General features: G+C 35.6%; 1 protein-coding gene across 3 annotated transcripts in view; it reads right to left on the bottom strand.

Annotated features, from left to right (window-relative positions):
• The window catches only part of ARK2N (arkadia (RNF111) N-terminal like PKA signaling regulator 2N), a 78537-nt gene that overhangs the window by 16529 nt on the left and 45093 nt on the right, over nt 1-16915 (bottom strand). For 2 of the 3 annotated variants that reach the window (XM_060118774.1, XM_060118772.1), the window contains exon 3: nt 7271-7453. The exons of the other annotated variant lie outside the window; for it this stretch is intronic. In XM_060118774.1, coding sequence (XP_059974757.1) covers nt 7271-7453 — 183 coding nt within the window. The remainder of the gene's footprint in view (nt 1-7270; nt 7454-16915) is intronic. 3 annotated transcript variants of the gene reach the window in all.

Genomic DNA, 16915 nt, shown 5'->3' with positions numbered 1-16915 from the left:
AAGAATGCAGAAAGGCCATCTGCAGAGCACAGGTGTGGGTAGGGCAGCAGAGTCAGTTTAGAAAAGTGAAGCAGCCACTGTGAGGAAAGAACGCTGCCTAAGGAAAGGGTGGGGGAGGGTGCTGGGCAGCACTGAGGGCCAGGATGAGACTGCAGGTTAGGAAGTTACTACGACCCACAACTTTCCAACTACATGAAAAATCATCTCCAGTGTGGATAAAGGCTGTGAGTGTGCATCCAGAGATCAGACTTGGCCAGCTGGGTACAACAGGAAAGCCAGCTGTACGAGGAGCTGAGGATGTCGGTAAAGGAGAGTTGGGCTTAACATACTCTAGACAGGGAAAGAAATGCAGCTAGGGGGAGCTGAAAAAGGACTGGGCGATAGGTTCAATGAGGCAGGGGAATAGTGCGGTGGAAGTAACAGTGTGAGTCCAAAAACGCCGCCTGTGCGAAATGAGAAAGCATTAGGAAGAGGCAGGAGGAAAACCAATGGTTATGAGAAGTAAAACGTACTTCCGCCCTCCTCGCCACCCACAAAATATACAACCCTCTGGGACCACCCATTTGTCTGTCTTGTCCCCTACTCAGCTGTTACTCTCCTTTGCTCCAGCCACCTACTACTCCCCTTCCCACGACCTTCCCACTCCACTGCCCTCTGGAGTGGTAGCTCTATGGAAAATGGCACTGAACCTTCTCTTCACCTCCTTGTGGAAACCTGACTTTCCTGAAAATGCTGCCTCCCCTGCAGGCCTGACTCCTACACCTCAGGCTGGGGATCAGGATCACTTACAAACTACTGTCCTCCATCCTCATGTACCAACACCAGCAGTCCTTATCTTCCAAGAAGTTTTCCTTTCACTCAATGTGAAACACTATTGGCACTTAGTTTCTTTCTTTCTTCCCCCTCTCTCCTTCCCCTCTCCACTTTAAGCCCTGCTATCACTATTACTCATTATTATATGAATGCTCATTATCTGTATGGACAGCCACCCCCAAGCTCTCCATGCCTACTCACTAAGAAGCAAAGAGTAGAGAGCCCCAAGAGACACTTAAAACCCCCTGTGGCAGACTCACAGCAAGGGGCTCAGCCTTAACCATACTAAAAATAAAGAAGCTAATTGAATTAAACCAAATTAAAAAGGCAAATTTTAAGAAGTCATGGTTGCTATAACCAAACTCTTCTTCCCTGATTACTCAATGCTTTTAAACAACAGAAATTAAGAAAACAAAAGAACATGACAGAATTAGTTAATTCTTAGTAGCTCTGTGCCCAGCTCTATTTCCACAGTTCTAATTTATAATTCCAATTTGTGAAATGTCACAGTCATCAATATTTCCAAATAACGAGTCTTCATTGATTAGGCTCCTCATCCTGACCCTATCACCTACATAGCCTCATTTCAGATCAGGACATATCATCACTCTGCCTTTTTCTTTTTTAAAGAGGGATGAAATGAAAAATTACTATGCTACTTCTGCTCATAATTTTATATTTTAAGAAAAGCAGGGGCTTCCCTGGTGGCGCAGTGGTTAAGAATCTGTCTGCCAATGCAGGGGACACGGGTTCGAGCCCTGGTCCAGGAAGATCCCACATGCCTTGGAGCAACTAAACCCGTGCACCACAACTACTGAGCCTGTGCTCTAGAGCCCACGAGCCACAACTACTGAGCCTGTGTGCCACAACTAGTGAAGCCCATGTGCCTAGAGCTCGTGGTCTGCAATAAGAGAAGCCACTGCAATGAGAAGCCTGTGCACCACAATGAAGAGTAGTCCCCGCTAGCCACAACCAGAGAAAGCCCGCGCGCAGCAACGAAGACCCAACACAGCCAAAAAATAAATAATAATAAATAAAATAAATATATTTTTTAAATCTTTTAAAAAAAAGAAAAGCAAGTTAACTATCACCAAAATTTAAGATTCTTCTAACTTTATTCATCCATTATGTATTCAGAAACTAATAATTTACATATTGCTTTTACATTATGAGATGAATCCAAACCATTTTGGCGGTGCACTTTTGGCCATAAAATTTATAATCCAAACTTGCTGGCATTTAGTATTGTTAACCTGTATGATGCTCTAAAACTGATCACTTAAAATCAGGGTCTGCTCTTGTAGCCACTATCTTTATTGCTTGGTCTAAAAGTCAGTACAAGATAAAACAGGGGAGGCGGGCAGGGTTGGGGGGGTGAGGTGGAGTGGGAGGGTACAAACAAATTTCCTGGTGAGTGTTAACAACTCTAGACTAATGGTGTGAGTGTTCTACCACATTTCCTCTCAGAGCCATTAAATAAAACGTGCCACTCAGGTAACAAGTCAGCTGGGATCCACACTGAACCTGTGGGATCCCATGCTCTATAAGAGACACCATGGCATTCTCCAACAGCCAGGAATGCATCCCCTCCTCTATTTCAGAGCCAGGACAATTAGTCCTTTTCTCTCAATGTAACCCTCTTCAGCAAGTCACACATTCTTTTGGAAGCTCTAGTGCAGAGCCCAACACTCTTCTGGACTTTGGGCCATACCCACACTGCACCAGCCCCCCTTGACCTCAAAGGAATCCAATGGCAAAGTAGTGCCTAAAGCATACACAAAAGCGAGTCAAAGATGTTATAAGGTTCTTCAAATACTGTCAGTGGTAGTAATCTACTCCTATTCTAGAATAAGAATAAGCTCTGTAGAAAAAGTGTAAATACCACAATTACCATATATTAAACTGAAAATAAAGCAGAGGATTTATATTTAATTATTGTGGCAGCTGGTTGTCTCTGTGTAGGTCTTTCCCTGTGTAGCTCTTTGGAAAGATAACTGCTTTCACTCTATAAGAAAATTCTAAATTTTTGTCCTCCCACTACAGATCTTTTCAACACATAAATAAATCAGAAAGTAGAAAAGGTAGTAATTAAATTATCATGGCAAACATTTTCTTTTTAAATCATATATCTACTAAGAACTAGTCCTAAGACTATTTGAAATATATAAAATTATTACATACTGGATGACAGAGGCATGCTAGGTATAAAAATGATTACTATCTTAAATCACTACTCATTTAACTTTAAAGCAAACAAATTATTACCGTGTGTTAAATTTTTTCAACAAAAATATTAAAAACTTTAAGAAGTGGGAGAAAAGGAGATCAGAAATCTAAAATCTTACAGTCCACATGTACCAGCTGAACAAGAGGAAACTTGATCTCCTTCACAAGACTTGATACAACGATTTTAAAGTGCTAACAATAGAGGGCTTCCCTGGTGGCGCAGTGGTTAAGAATCCACCTGCCAATGCAGGGGACGAAGTTTCGAGCCCTGATCCAGGAAGATCTCACATGCCGCGGAGCAACTAAGCCCGTGCACCACAACTACTGAGCCTGCGCTCTAGAGCCTCCAAGCCACCACTACTGAAGCCTGCGCACCCAGAGCCCATGCTCCACAGCAAGAGAAGCCACCACAATGAGAAGCCCGCGCACAGCAATGAAGAGTAGCCCCCACTCACTGCAACTAGAGAAAGCCCGCACGCAGCAACGTAGACCTAACACAACCACAAATAAACAAACATATTAAAAAATAATAGTGCTAACAATAGAAACATGGTCATTCTGGTCTGATCATAAAAAGCCCTACTCTAAGAACAGGAAACCCAAGATTTTTTTTCTCTTCACTACAACTAAGCTTGTATTATGGACAAATCAAGATTACCAGACCTATTTTAAGGATGGGGAAAAAGCTCATAGTCTACCTTCTTAAGAAGAAGGCTGATGGAAAAAATGAGATCATTTGTTTAGAATTTTTAATTTCCGGGGGTGGAGGACCTCTAAATAAATTGTGTAATAATTATAAGCCTTCCACACCAAGAGTACTTCAGACTTCTGCTTCTTTTGGCCTCATCTACATTTATGTTTACAGTGAGCTATTATTAGCAATAAACAAAAATTAAGCTATTTTCAGATATACTGGTACAGTTTCCTAAACATGTCTGATGCAAAAGTTATTAAAAACAGATTAGATTCCCAGACCCCATTTCAGATCTATTTACAAGATTTTCAGGGAGAAATCTAGGAGTTTGAATATCTATAAGCACTCCAGGTAATTTCTACACTCAGGTAAAGTTTAGGAAATACTGCAGCAAGAGCAACTCATTCCAGGGCAGGAGAATAAATTAGAAATCCACTGACCGGGTCCATTAATCACTTCCTTAGTCTACTTCAGCATAAATGTATTAACATAATGCCAGTTAGCATTCCTGAGGGCCTGCTGTGTACTTCATCCTATATGAATCACATTATATGTTATTCCACATAACAGTATAATAACCTCTTGGGGTGGATACTAGTTTTATCCAAGTTTTGTAGATAGGGAAAACTGAGGCTTTACATAATTTACCTGAAGTCACACAGTATGCAAGTGGCTGCTGGTTCAAAATCAGGCTGTTTGCTGGCAGCAAGCGCCACCCACTATACTGTCCACTTCTAGCATCAAGTGAGAAAGAGTAAACAAATGGCAAGAGCTGAAATGGAAAGTTCAGAAAGTTTTCTGGGTCAGAATTTTTTCTTGACCAATGGCTTTCCTAATTTCAACTCTTTTTCCTTGGTTGAAACTAAAACTAAACAGTAAAAACTATTTTGCCTACAAGAACATCATCTAATTGCTTAGAAAAAGAGATAAGCTACTCTATCCCTAATGATTGCTTATGCGATTCTAAATGGAGTGGGACTGTAGACCTGGTCTGAGATGCTGCTATCAATTAGCCACTGCTGCTATTAATTAATTAGTTCAGTGACTGGGTTTTTATTTTATTGGGAGAGAGAGAAGGAAGACTCGGATTAACCATTACAACATTTACCTTAAACTCCAAACTCAAGAATGACCATATAATTGATACTAATACTCCCAAGTATCAAAACTATAAACTGGCAATTGAGAATAAATTCTATGAACATTTTGTTATGATATGGTAAGTATATTCAAATTCACAAGATGGGTTCCCACTATGATAATTACATCAAGACTACAGTGTATTATAAGTTTTATTTATTACTCACAGACCTGTATGTTAGGTATTTAAAAAAACCCAAAACTTTGAATGAGCCAATAAATGGCTTCATAAGAAAATAACATGGGGATCTCTTGAACAGTGATATCCATGTCCTACGATATACAAAAATCTACACATGATTTGTAATATACAGAGAAAGCACACACATGTGCTTTCTCTACACATGTACCAAGAGACATGTACAGGAAATGTCAATGGCAGCATCATTTGGAATAGTACCCTAAATGTCCAAGAAGAGAATGGGTAAGTCTATTATGATACAGTCATACACTGGAATACTAAATAGCAGTGAAAAGTAAATGAACTATAGCAACACATCAACAAGAACAAACTTCACAACATGTTGAACTAAAAAAGCAAGTTGCAAATGACTACCTTCTATGTAATACTAATTAGTATTAAAACATGCTTGTTTACAGATACAGAACAAATGCAGTAGAAGTATGGAGGAATACACAGGAATACCAGACATTAAATACCAAATTCAGGGGAGCTTTGGAGTAGAGAGGGGCTGTTTCCCTCCTCAAATATTTTTGCCATGTTTTATTTCTTAGAGCTTAGAGCTAAGCACCAAAGGCTGGTGGTATTTTTAAATAATCAAGCTAACAATTACTTGAACCTGAAAATGTGATGCTCCCCGCCCCCCACCCAATGCTAGTGACTTTAATGATACTGTAAGACCCCAAGCCTTGCACTTTTAGGTTAACTCATATTAAACTGCTAAATTTGTTATAGATGAGAAAGTCAAATATTAACAATTCCATATAGTTCAAACTAGTATTAAAATTCTCTGTATGAAAAGCAAAAAAACAAAAAGTAATTGTTCATATTTTTCCTAAGAATTTACTACAAAGTGGTCTACATTTCATGGCAAGACTAAGGAAACAGGGTAGTAAGTAGAAAGGATCACTTAACTGTCAATGGATGAAAATTAAGATAAACTACTCCCCTTTGATATAAAGTATTACTACTTAATTCTTTTCAAAGTACTTATACACATTAATAAATACTTAAAAGATCCTTGTTGGGCAAATCAAGTATTTATACATATAAAAACTGAAGTCCAGAGGAGAATCACCTTGTCCAAGGTTAAATAGGCAGTTAGCAGTCACAACACAGTTAAAACTAAATCCAGGTCCTGTTCCAAAATTAGTCACAATAAATTAATCAGAAGCTCAACAAATAAGAGAAACTTTTTTATTCAGTTTCAATCAAAGATTATGAAGTGAACAATTAATGACAATGATCTGTGGAATTCTGTCTCCCCTTTTACTTCCTAACAATTTCAATATAAAAAGTCCTAAATTATAACCCACTGTTATTTTTGTAATACAAAACTCATTTCCCATAAAAATATTTTAGGTAGTTATTAAGCCAACGCAATTTATAATTTAACTAGAAAACTATAGTCCTTCTATGACACTAAAGAAAATACACACTACGTAAGCAGTCTGTCTCTCAATCCCCTCTACCTCTTAAACTTTTCTAAAAGCACTAGTACTTTTAGAAAAAGGTTTAAATTAGAAAGAATGTTGGAAGAAAGAGTTTTGAGGAACATAATGAAGGAGACTTGGAGGCACTGTGCAAGGTTTTCAAAGGTAACAGCAATAGATTTCTCAGAGAATAAAATATCACTCTTAAGAATCATCACAGAACCAAGATAAACAATGCAAGACAGGAGATTTTCCTGAGATAACAGAGACAGCAACGCAAAGAAAGGAGTTGGAAAAGACAAAATGAGAACAACTGTAAAGGAATTAACAGGGACACTGCACACTGAGAGGCAGAAGAAACAGTGCAACACTGCACTGCAACAGCCCCACAGGGCAAATTGTAACAGCTCCCTCCCCAAACTACAAGGTCGATAAGTGAGTGAAACCACTAAGAAGTGGGGATGGGACTGCGGGTGGGGGTGGGAGGTAGTATCAGGTCATCTGGGTAATTTTTACATGTTAGGCATTTTTAACTCAAGAAGTACATATACTGAAATCTACTGATGCCTACAATTACTGTCTTAGATATTCTCATTTTTGCTTTCTTGTGATTAGGAAAGACGAATGACATGCTACCCAAATCTTTTCTGTTATAAAGGGCACCCTGGAAGCCACAATCATCTAATGCCAGATGCCTGCTCTCCTCAGCAAGGAAAATAGCTGCCAGGACACATGCATACTATACCATCAGAGAAAGGGGTGAGGTGGGGGAGGGAGACCAACCTGCCTCCGCATTCAGCTCCTCTAGAAGCCCGCTGGTCCTCCAGGTAGCTCCTGTGTCCTGGCCTCCTACAGAATTACTGTGCTCTTGAACTACTGCAGCCGCCAATAAATTGTCCACATTTACCACTTCTGGCTCAGAGCTGGTGTCAGACATATCATAATGAGCTACAACTGGAGGTCCATCTAGGGAGGAAAGAAAATGTATACTTGTATCTAACTTGTGGGGTGAAAAATACTTCTGCAACTAAGACCCCCTAAATGCCAGTTGTCTTATGATTCTACATGGTCAGAAAAGCTGCACTTTATACAATCTAATATTTTGTACATGATGTGAAAGTGAAAGAGATAACCCGAGCTTACAAAGATGAGGGACACATTTGGGAAGGAGGAAAAAGGGTGTTATTATGAAGAACAAAGACAAGAATATATTGAACAAAAGTTACACTGAATTCCTGTCATTCTCCTAAAGAGCAAAAGATTAAGAGAAAGGGGAAGACTCTACAGAGAAAGTGAAACTGATTTTTTAAAGAAAAACACTGATGCAAACTATTAAGCTCAATTTAAATTTTAAGAGAATGAATCTAGTTTCTTCCTCTTAGTAGCTAATACTAGAAGTCCCTAAAAGATTCAGAGAAGAAAATCAAATATATATTTTTCTACTTTAAGAGCTCTACTTGACTGACATCTATTTCCAGTAAAGCTCTTTTATAATATTAGGGATGTTATGCATCTTACAATATTCTACAAAAAGATAATGCTCATGAAATCCATCTTCGGGATTTCGCTTTGGATGTCTTATGAGGGATATTTCTATTTTATTTTCCCTGAGAAAAACAACCAGCTCACACTCCAAGGAAATGATACACAACCTTATGGGTTATTTGAGAGGAAGATGTTAAAATTCTTAGAAAAAAGAGATCCCTTCTACCTCCAAATCACCCTAACTAGCTGAAAATGGCAGCTGAGCTCTGAAGTAATTACACTGCAGTGATTCATGCTAAAATAATTCAATATTCATGCTTGTAGAATAGATACATGCTTTAAAATGCTACCCTTTTCTAATATAAAAGCAGAAAGCAAAAATAAAGTTTTCAGTCAACTATGAAACACATCCCTTACTACTACTGCCATTTTAAAATAAAATGCTTTTCCTCCCCCAACAGCTATTTATGAAGTGCAAGCAAATCACTTATTTCCATAAAGATTTTTTAATATCATCCAACAAATTAACATTAAACAGACCTATTTTATGAAACTCTTGACTATGAAGGAATACATATGCCAACGAATCATTAAAATAAAACACAATGAAGGATTACTGTTTTAATACAAACATCCATTGTGTAAACTGTCACTGAACAAAACATGGAACACACTTGGGGTACTTATCCCTTAAGACTAAGTTCCCAAGCCATAGGTTTATGTAGCAACATTTTTAAAATAAAAAATGACCAAACATAAAAGTAAATGAGTTAAGTGCCACCGTATAAGGAACAGACATGTCACAATATGAAATTCTGACGATCATGACAATTTCAGTTGACTACTTAAGAATAATTGCCAATTCCCAAAAGGGTAAATCATGTTCATAAAATTCAAGAGTGTGGCCTCCGTATCAGTTAGTAATGGATTTTAGATCAAATAGCAAAAAAACTGGTTCTTGTCTGAGGTTTTTCTTTTCTAAAAAGAAAAGAAAGCTGTAACATTTATGGAGTTCTCGTCAGAGTTCAAAATGATTATTATGGAATCAAGATACTGTGTGATGTCCAAATACTTGGTTGCAGAAGATATGAGGGTCAAGTACAATATTGACTATTTGACCAAACGTTCTATTTTTAAAAGGGCTTTATTAAGTGTTTTGTGTTTGAAAAAAAAATAGTGATTTATTTTAAAATTTATATCACAAGTACCATTCACAACCTCTTGCCCTCACATTCCCCCCACCACAACCAAATTGAGGCAACAGGTCAACAGTCCAGTCAAAATTGTACCACTCCTACATGTGAAATCATGCAAAAAGTATAGTGTATATGTACATGCAGAGTAACATCACCTACCCATGGAAATAACTTGTCTGAAAGTCTTCATCAGTAGGACATACAAGCATAAACTCTTGTTATCTGGCTTCATTCTTGTATCTTCCATATTTCCAAACAGCACACCTTATAGCTTAGCTTAAATTTAGTATTCATCATAAACAAAGACAGTAATATTTTCACATTTTAATTATACTTAAAAATTAAAATAAATTATCACTGTCAATTTTTATATCTAGTATATTCAAACAATGACAAGTCAGTACCATATCAACTTTAATAAAGTAAAGGAAAGGTTGCCTTTCCAACTCTGCCTTCCAACAAGAAACCACAATTAAGGATCTTGTGTTCCAAGGTCATCTTATACTTATTAGCAAACCAAAATTAAATAAGATATGTTTAAAGCACTTAGCCCCAGGGCTTGGACTTTGAACCACTAAGTGTGAATATTAGCTAACTGACGGGGACAATCTGTGATATTCTTTTAAAACACGATTCTTGCTACACAGCAGAATTAAGAGACAGGTAAGATCCTTTTAAAATAAGTATCTCTTGAAGGAAAAAATAAAATCAAACCACTGAGGAGCTAGAAAAAACTCAGCATATTAATGACAGAAGCAGCTATGTACGCTTCCAGTTTGACTCTACCAATTCATTACAGGATGGAATAAACATGAAGCTACTGTCCTTCCTCTCGCTGATTGTTAAAACAACTGCACCGCTACTAAGATTATTTTGACTTTCAAAAACATCAAAATAGTCACTTCAAGTAAAATTATACATGGAAACATTTCCAATTTAAAATGTAGTCAGTCACTAAGCAGTCCATGTTTACAACATAAAAGGTTATCCAAACCGTACATTCTCCCATTTGGTATCTGTCAATCTTACAACATCAATTTATAATGATGAACTTACTAGTTTTTCTATAGTTATTAAGAGCATCTCTCTATAAAGGTAAATTTAACACAATTATTTAATAACTACTTGGTCTGTAGTTAATCCAAGTGCTGTTTCTTCTCCTGATTGAAATATCTTGAAATTTTTGCTGCTCATTACAAGGGAAGAAAAATAAAAGGTCAAGCAATCCACCGACTATGTTTTATTTAAGAACATCAACTTGTCTATATTATGCTAGATAGGTTTGTATCCTCTCTCTGACCTCCTAGTCTATAAACAGGTTCTAACTTTTCAAATACCAAAATACAGATGTATCTGTTGAACACATTCCTGATACAGTGAAGTTTACCCCTGTGTGACTTTAAACCTTCTGTATTATTATCGACAAATGTTTAACTTTATGAATTAGTTTCCTTTTATTCAAATATGTTCTCTTCTAAATCTCATGGAAAAAATTTGAATCACAGAAACAGCAAAACAAAGCAAAACAAAGCCTAACATCCTCTACTACGTTTATCTCTGACAAATCCCTCTTTTCAAAGTTAACAACAAAAAGCACAGAATTTTAGAACTACAGAATACATAATTTACCAGTCTCATTTTACAGATGAGAAATTTGAGTCCTCGGTAGGTGAAACCAGAATAGTTTACAGTCGTTACCAGTGGTGAGGGAATGGGAAATATACAGAATGAGACTGGGAGCAGCATAGAAGTACAGCGTTTTCGCAGCAAATACGTAGGTTAAAGCCCTGCCTACTTCTTAACTGTAGGACTCAGTTTGTTCACAGGGTCATGGTGAAGGTTAAAGACATAACACAGAACACAATAGTTCAAACACTGGTCCAATGCCCCACCTTTCCATTATAATTAGCACCTACCCTACTTCATTATTTGCTTGCTTATCTTTGTATGTAAACTCTGCTGTACACAGCCTGCAAGCAAAAAGCTTTGAGAAATCATCACTGACTGGGCTGGTGCCTTCTATTGGTCATAGATTAACCCACTTGTTAAGTAAATGCTTTGCTGGGATTAATGAGGTCATCACACATGTGGCTTTTGTATTTTTATTTTTGTTTGAAGTGAAATGTCAGCTTGGATGTATTCATATGCAAGTGTTTCAAAGCCAAATAGAGATCATTTGGGATTATTTCATATTTGGCATCATTCTTGCCTACAGAGAGAGCCCTTCCACTAACACAAGTTTTGTCAGTCTCCCAGTATGAAATCTAATCAAATCTAGGAAACAGGAATTCCTCTTGTATCCCAGAGACATCTGGAAACACCACTCTCCCTTCTCTCTAACTATTGCTAAATCTTAGGCCCAAGAAAAGGTGGGGCAAATGGATAAATACAGTGTTTGCTCATTCAATTCCCATTTCAATGGCTATAGTAATATACAATAAAACCCAGAATAAATTCCTTCTCTCCTCTTTACTACAGCCAATCTCCCCAAACCCTTCACTAGGAGAGAAAAAAAATCGACCTTGCTGCAAAGGACCCCACAGAGGTTCTGTTGCCCCAGTCATTAAAGGGCCTAATAAACCCAGTGCCATTATCTACAACGTCTAGGGAGAGTGGGAGGGGGTGGAAATCACACTCAGCCTCAATCCAGATAGTGAGATTCAAAAAAAGTTACATCTAAAAGAAGAGTTCTTAGAAATTACCTAGCGAAGGAGTCTAAGAAGGAGGAGCATGTGTGTGGTGACCAAGTAAGGAAAACAGGTGTAGGGGAAATAAGGTGTGGGCCTGAGGGATTGATTGAGAAAAAGGGAAAACCTCAAGAGTTGCAGAAGGGAATTTGCATTTTGGTAGAACCTACCCAATAAGAAAACAGCTTTTTCATTACACATCTAAATATTTACCAAGATGAAAATTGATTATTTTGCAAATGAGAAAAAATACTTTAGAATACATATGCTGTATTTTATTACTATCAATCAATATATATATTAATATATATACACACATGGAGAGAGAACAATTTGAATAAAAAGAAAACAGTCATTTTCAAAGCGTCTCTTGGAAAAGATAACTACATCAACCAGAAAAGACAAAAAATCTATATAGAAAAGGGCCATCTCTAGAAAAACAACTTTAAATACCAAAAACTGTGTATCTTTTCTTTATAATAGTAGCATAAAGCTATTTTAGCAAAAAGAAAAATAAGAAGATAGTGCTAAATGAAAATGAAATGCAGCAATATGCACTGACATTTTGTTTAAGAGTTAAAAAACCATTTTTAAAATAAAACTGAGTCAATAACTATTTTGTACTTTTCGCATTATACTCATCTCAATTATTAAAAATTTAGATGTTATAGTTTCCAAGGGAGGAATAAAGTTGTAAGGATTACATCTGTTCTTACATTATACTGACAAAAAACAGGTCATTTTGCCCACCCAGAAAAGTTACCTATGATACTGATGAAGAGTTATCTTTGAAAGTATCAAAGAGGAGGTAAAAGGAAATATTCAAGATTAAATACAGAAAACAGGGCACTTGAAGAGGTCACCATCTTTCAATTTATCTTTGTATTTCAGGGACAAATCCACAACCTACTGCTTTGAGGATTCAGATCTATAGAGAACAAAACTAAAATATCTGTACTACATACACGAAGGAAGAAGATGAAAATTAGATATGACTTTAGCTACATCCTCATGTCTATGTACCCTGCAAAAGACACATCCATCCCGGCTTTTTGATTATTCCTCAATGTAGTCTAAATTTTGATATTTTCTAATTATTCCTCAATTTTTAATAGGATAACTTAGAAGGACATATAAAAGAGAAGAATCTCCACCTTTTATGTTAACACTGGTATTTTGTTATTTTCTTTTTTGATATACCAACTACAAAAAAACCTGAAAATTATCCGAAAGACATCATGTAAAATCTATTATTAGTGATACCTACAAACTAATGCCATTCATTTCATTAAGGAAAAGCAGGTTTCCTGACTCAGGAACACCTAATGTGAATTAACTGGCAGGGAATCACTATAACTAATATAATATGATCCTAAATAGAGTAACAAGAAACATTTCTTTTTTAAAATTTTTATTTATCTAGGTTAGTTGATACACTTCAAATGCAGAGTTAGGTAAAAGATATAAAGAAAATGCAATAAAAATTAAAATCACAGTAATTTGATAACATTCTTCCCAAATCTTAAAGTTATAATATGAATACCTTCATTACCAAAGAATACATTTCCTCGTGGATTATTATTCCTTCATTTCTTAGGATGTCTTCTACTTTAAGTTGTAGTAATCTAAGATACTATGAAAAGATCTACTCATTACTAGTAAACTAACAGTTTGGTTTCAATCCCCACTGACTTTCCTAAACTTCAGAGAAATTAAAAACAGAAATCAAGAAAAAAATGAAAAGTATAGAACTTGGAAGTTATTCACATTGATTACAATTAATGTACTCATACAACTGTTCTAGACAAATTAAAAAGACACATTTCTTATCTGTACAATGATTAAGGGCATATACACCATTTTTAGAGAAGATTTTGAGAATTATTCTTTGAGAACAATTTTTATTGGAACAAATTTAATAATAAATTAATAAATTTTCAGTTTAATAAATTTGTTTCAATTGTTTTGATACTGTATTTTCTGACATGTGGAACTCCACAAAATCTTTTTCATTGCGCCCTCACTGTACCATTTAAATAATACAAACAGAAGAGAGGAAATCAATACAAGTTAAACAAAATATAACAGGTAATTATTTTTAAAACTCACCTTCTGTGAAATAACTTGCCTATAACGTTACTCTAAACAAATGATGATACATAGCATGAAGTCTATTCACCATCTTTCCTATAATTTTCATGTAACTGTACCATCAGGCAAATTTAGCTGTATATTAAAAATGAAAATTATCAGTAATATCAATCTGGGTGCTTTGTTTTGTTCAACAAAAGGAATCACTATAGCATTTCTTTCATTAACAGCAGATTTAATACATTTAAAATGACTTCATTTCTAATATTCTGACTTGCATACAAATTTTAAGTAATAAATCTAATTAAATTGAGCTATACCTTGACCCAGAGACCAGAGTCTCTGCTGTTAAATATACCTAACACTAAGGAATGACAAAAGCAATGATGCAAAATAAACTAGTTCATGTATATTCTTTTACTCAGTTTGCTAATGAAACAAACAAGTGGTCCAAACCTTTACTTGATAATCTAAGAAATAAAATTTTCCCTTTAACTAATCACCTTAACTAGTATGTAGGCAACTTTTTTTCAACACACATTTAGGAAGCAATAAATGGATATATTAATGACCTGAATCCATTAAAATCCCTGTAGACGATTGCACAGTTATGTCTCCAGCAACCTGCCAACTATAACATTAATAAAAACACAGAATTAATTATTTCAAAATTCTGAAGGTGGGTACACATACACGAGCATGTGCACAAACATACCCCCTTGAGACTAGGCTTATTCCTTTGACTTGGTAACAAAAAACAGGCTTTTCTCTTGGAGCCCCAAAATGGCAGAGCCTTTATTCTAAATTAAAAAAAAAAAAACAAAACACTTCATGCAAAATATTAAGTTTTAAGATTTTAATTTTACTGAACTATGTTCTAAATTAAAATTTTATTTGAGCTCTTATTACACTCAAGTTTTAATAAGCACACAAAGTACACATCAATATAATTAAAAGTTATCATCTAATGAGTGGCTCGAATAACCTGATAATTCTAACCTGCTGATTAAATTCTCTTAAAATGATTAGGAATCTAATGTCCTCGAACACTGAACTAGTATAAACTAGGCAGAAAACAGTCTATAGACAGATTATTAGAAAACACATTTATCTTCACTGCCCCCTCTTTTAAATACCAGCAACTAAATTCCATTATGTACCCATTAGAGATGACATAATCCAGATACGGGATTATATTCTTAAATAAAAAGCATTTGGACCATGTCTAGATTAATGCTATAACTTGAAAGAAGTTTCTGTCCAGCATTAGCCCTTTATACACTACAAAAAGTCCAAACAGGATATATTTCTTAACCTTCTTAAAATTCTAGGAAAATTAAGGGAATTAAAGGGAAGTTAAGGGAAGACCACTAGGCACTCCTAAAACAGTACCTACATAAACATGCCACCACATAATCCAAAAATAATTCCCACTTCTTTGTATTAGTACGTATAAGTACTATAATCTTAGGAATACAGACTTTGCCTCAGTGAAAGAGAATTCAACAATCCACAACAGCAGTCAAGTTTTTAAAAAACTATTAAAACTACTTCAAATACTTAATACTTCTTTGTCCATAATACAAAAACAAATTTTTCTGAAAGAAGAATTTTTAAATTGTGCAATCTGCAAAAGGTATGATCACTTTAAAGCACAACTCATATTAAAAAAAAAACTACTGTTTTTCAAAACAATACTCTTTAAGACGGCAACACATTTTCAAGGCACTGTGAGAAACTGAAAATCAGGGGGAAATCTGTATATATGTTTCTGCTATAAAATTATTCTTAAGGTTAAACTCTCCAAACCACAAAATGTCAATTTTTACTTCAGAATAAATTTTAATATTTTGGTATATATTCTATGAATTAAATCAATATATTCTGGTGTTCCTTTTCTTTCTATCAAAATTTCTCTTTCCACATCTGTATCCAAAATTATATAGAAAAGGCTTTCCAAAATTATTGTTCAACAGCTTCTCAAATATTCAAAATATTATTTAATATATCCCAGTCAATACTAGGAATATGTCTATATGTTATTCTTTTTTTTTTTTTTTTTTTTTTTTTCTGTACGCGGGCCTCTCACTGCTGTGGCCTCTCCCGTTGAGGAGCACAGGCTCCGGACGCACAGGCTCAGCGGCCATGGCTCACGGGCCCAGCCACTCCACAGCATGTGGGATCTTCCCGGACCGGGGCACGAACCCGTGTCCCCTGCATCAGCAGGCGGACCCTCAACCACTGCACCACCAGGGAAGCCCTATATGTTATTCTTAAAGGATCCATTATTTTCTATTTTAAAATTAAAAGGCATTCCACTATATGCTTAATATGTGAAATATTATTAAATCATGAAACAAAAAAGAAACCTGTTAAATGCCTGAAGCAGTTTATACATGCATAGAAAAGCAGTCATGTTAACATGCTGAAATTAAATTAACATTTTCTTTTATCTAAGAATCCATGTCTAGTAAAATCTGTGATGCCAGGGAGAAGTTGAAGACAGAACAAACATCCCTGAAAACATCTCAACTACAAGTAAAGAGTACAGATTAGTTAAAAACCTGTCAGTCACCCAAAACCAATCTGCTCTTCCTGTTGACATAAAACTTAATTTTAAAAAAAATTGGCTGAAGTAGTTTACAAGTGTTACACTATCATTTCAGAGAAACTCCCAATTCTCATATATCAAGTTCTAAAAAGAAAAAAACCACAATAGTCATTTTTCACTTCAAAACTAGAAAAGCAAAGTAAATTGACTCAGTCTATTACAGTTAATTTACAAGGTATAAATGTCTGAATATAGAACTAAATAGAAAAAGTAGTGACAATTTTTCTGAGTAGTTACTGGTAAATTACTAAAATAAAACAGAGGTCTTTATTGTTTATACAGTCAACCCTTGAACAACACAAGGGTTGGGGCTCCCAACCGCTGCACAGTTGAAGAAAATCCACATAAAATGTTACAG

This window comes from Mesoplodon densirostris, chromosome 15 (assembly GCF_025265405.1).
Source record: "Mesoplodon densirostris isolate mMesDen1 chromosome 15, mMesDen1 primary haplotype, whole genome shotgun sequence".
Taxonomy (NCBI): Eukaryota; Metazoa; Chordata; class Mammalia; order Artiodactyla; family Ziphiidae; genus Mesoplodon; species Mesoplodon densirostris.
Note: the sequence above shows the minus strand (reverse complement) of the source record. Positions and strands in the feature narration are given on the sequence as shown.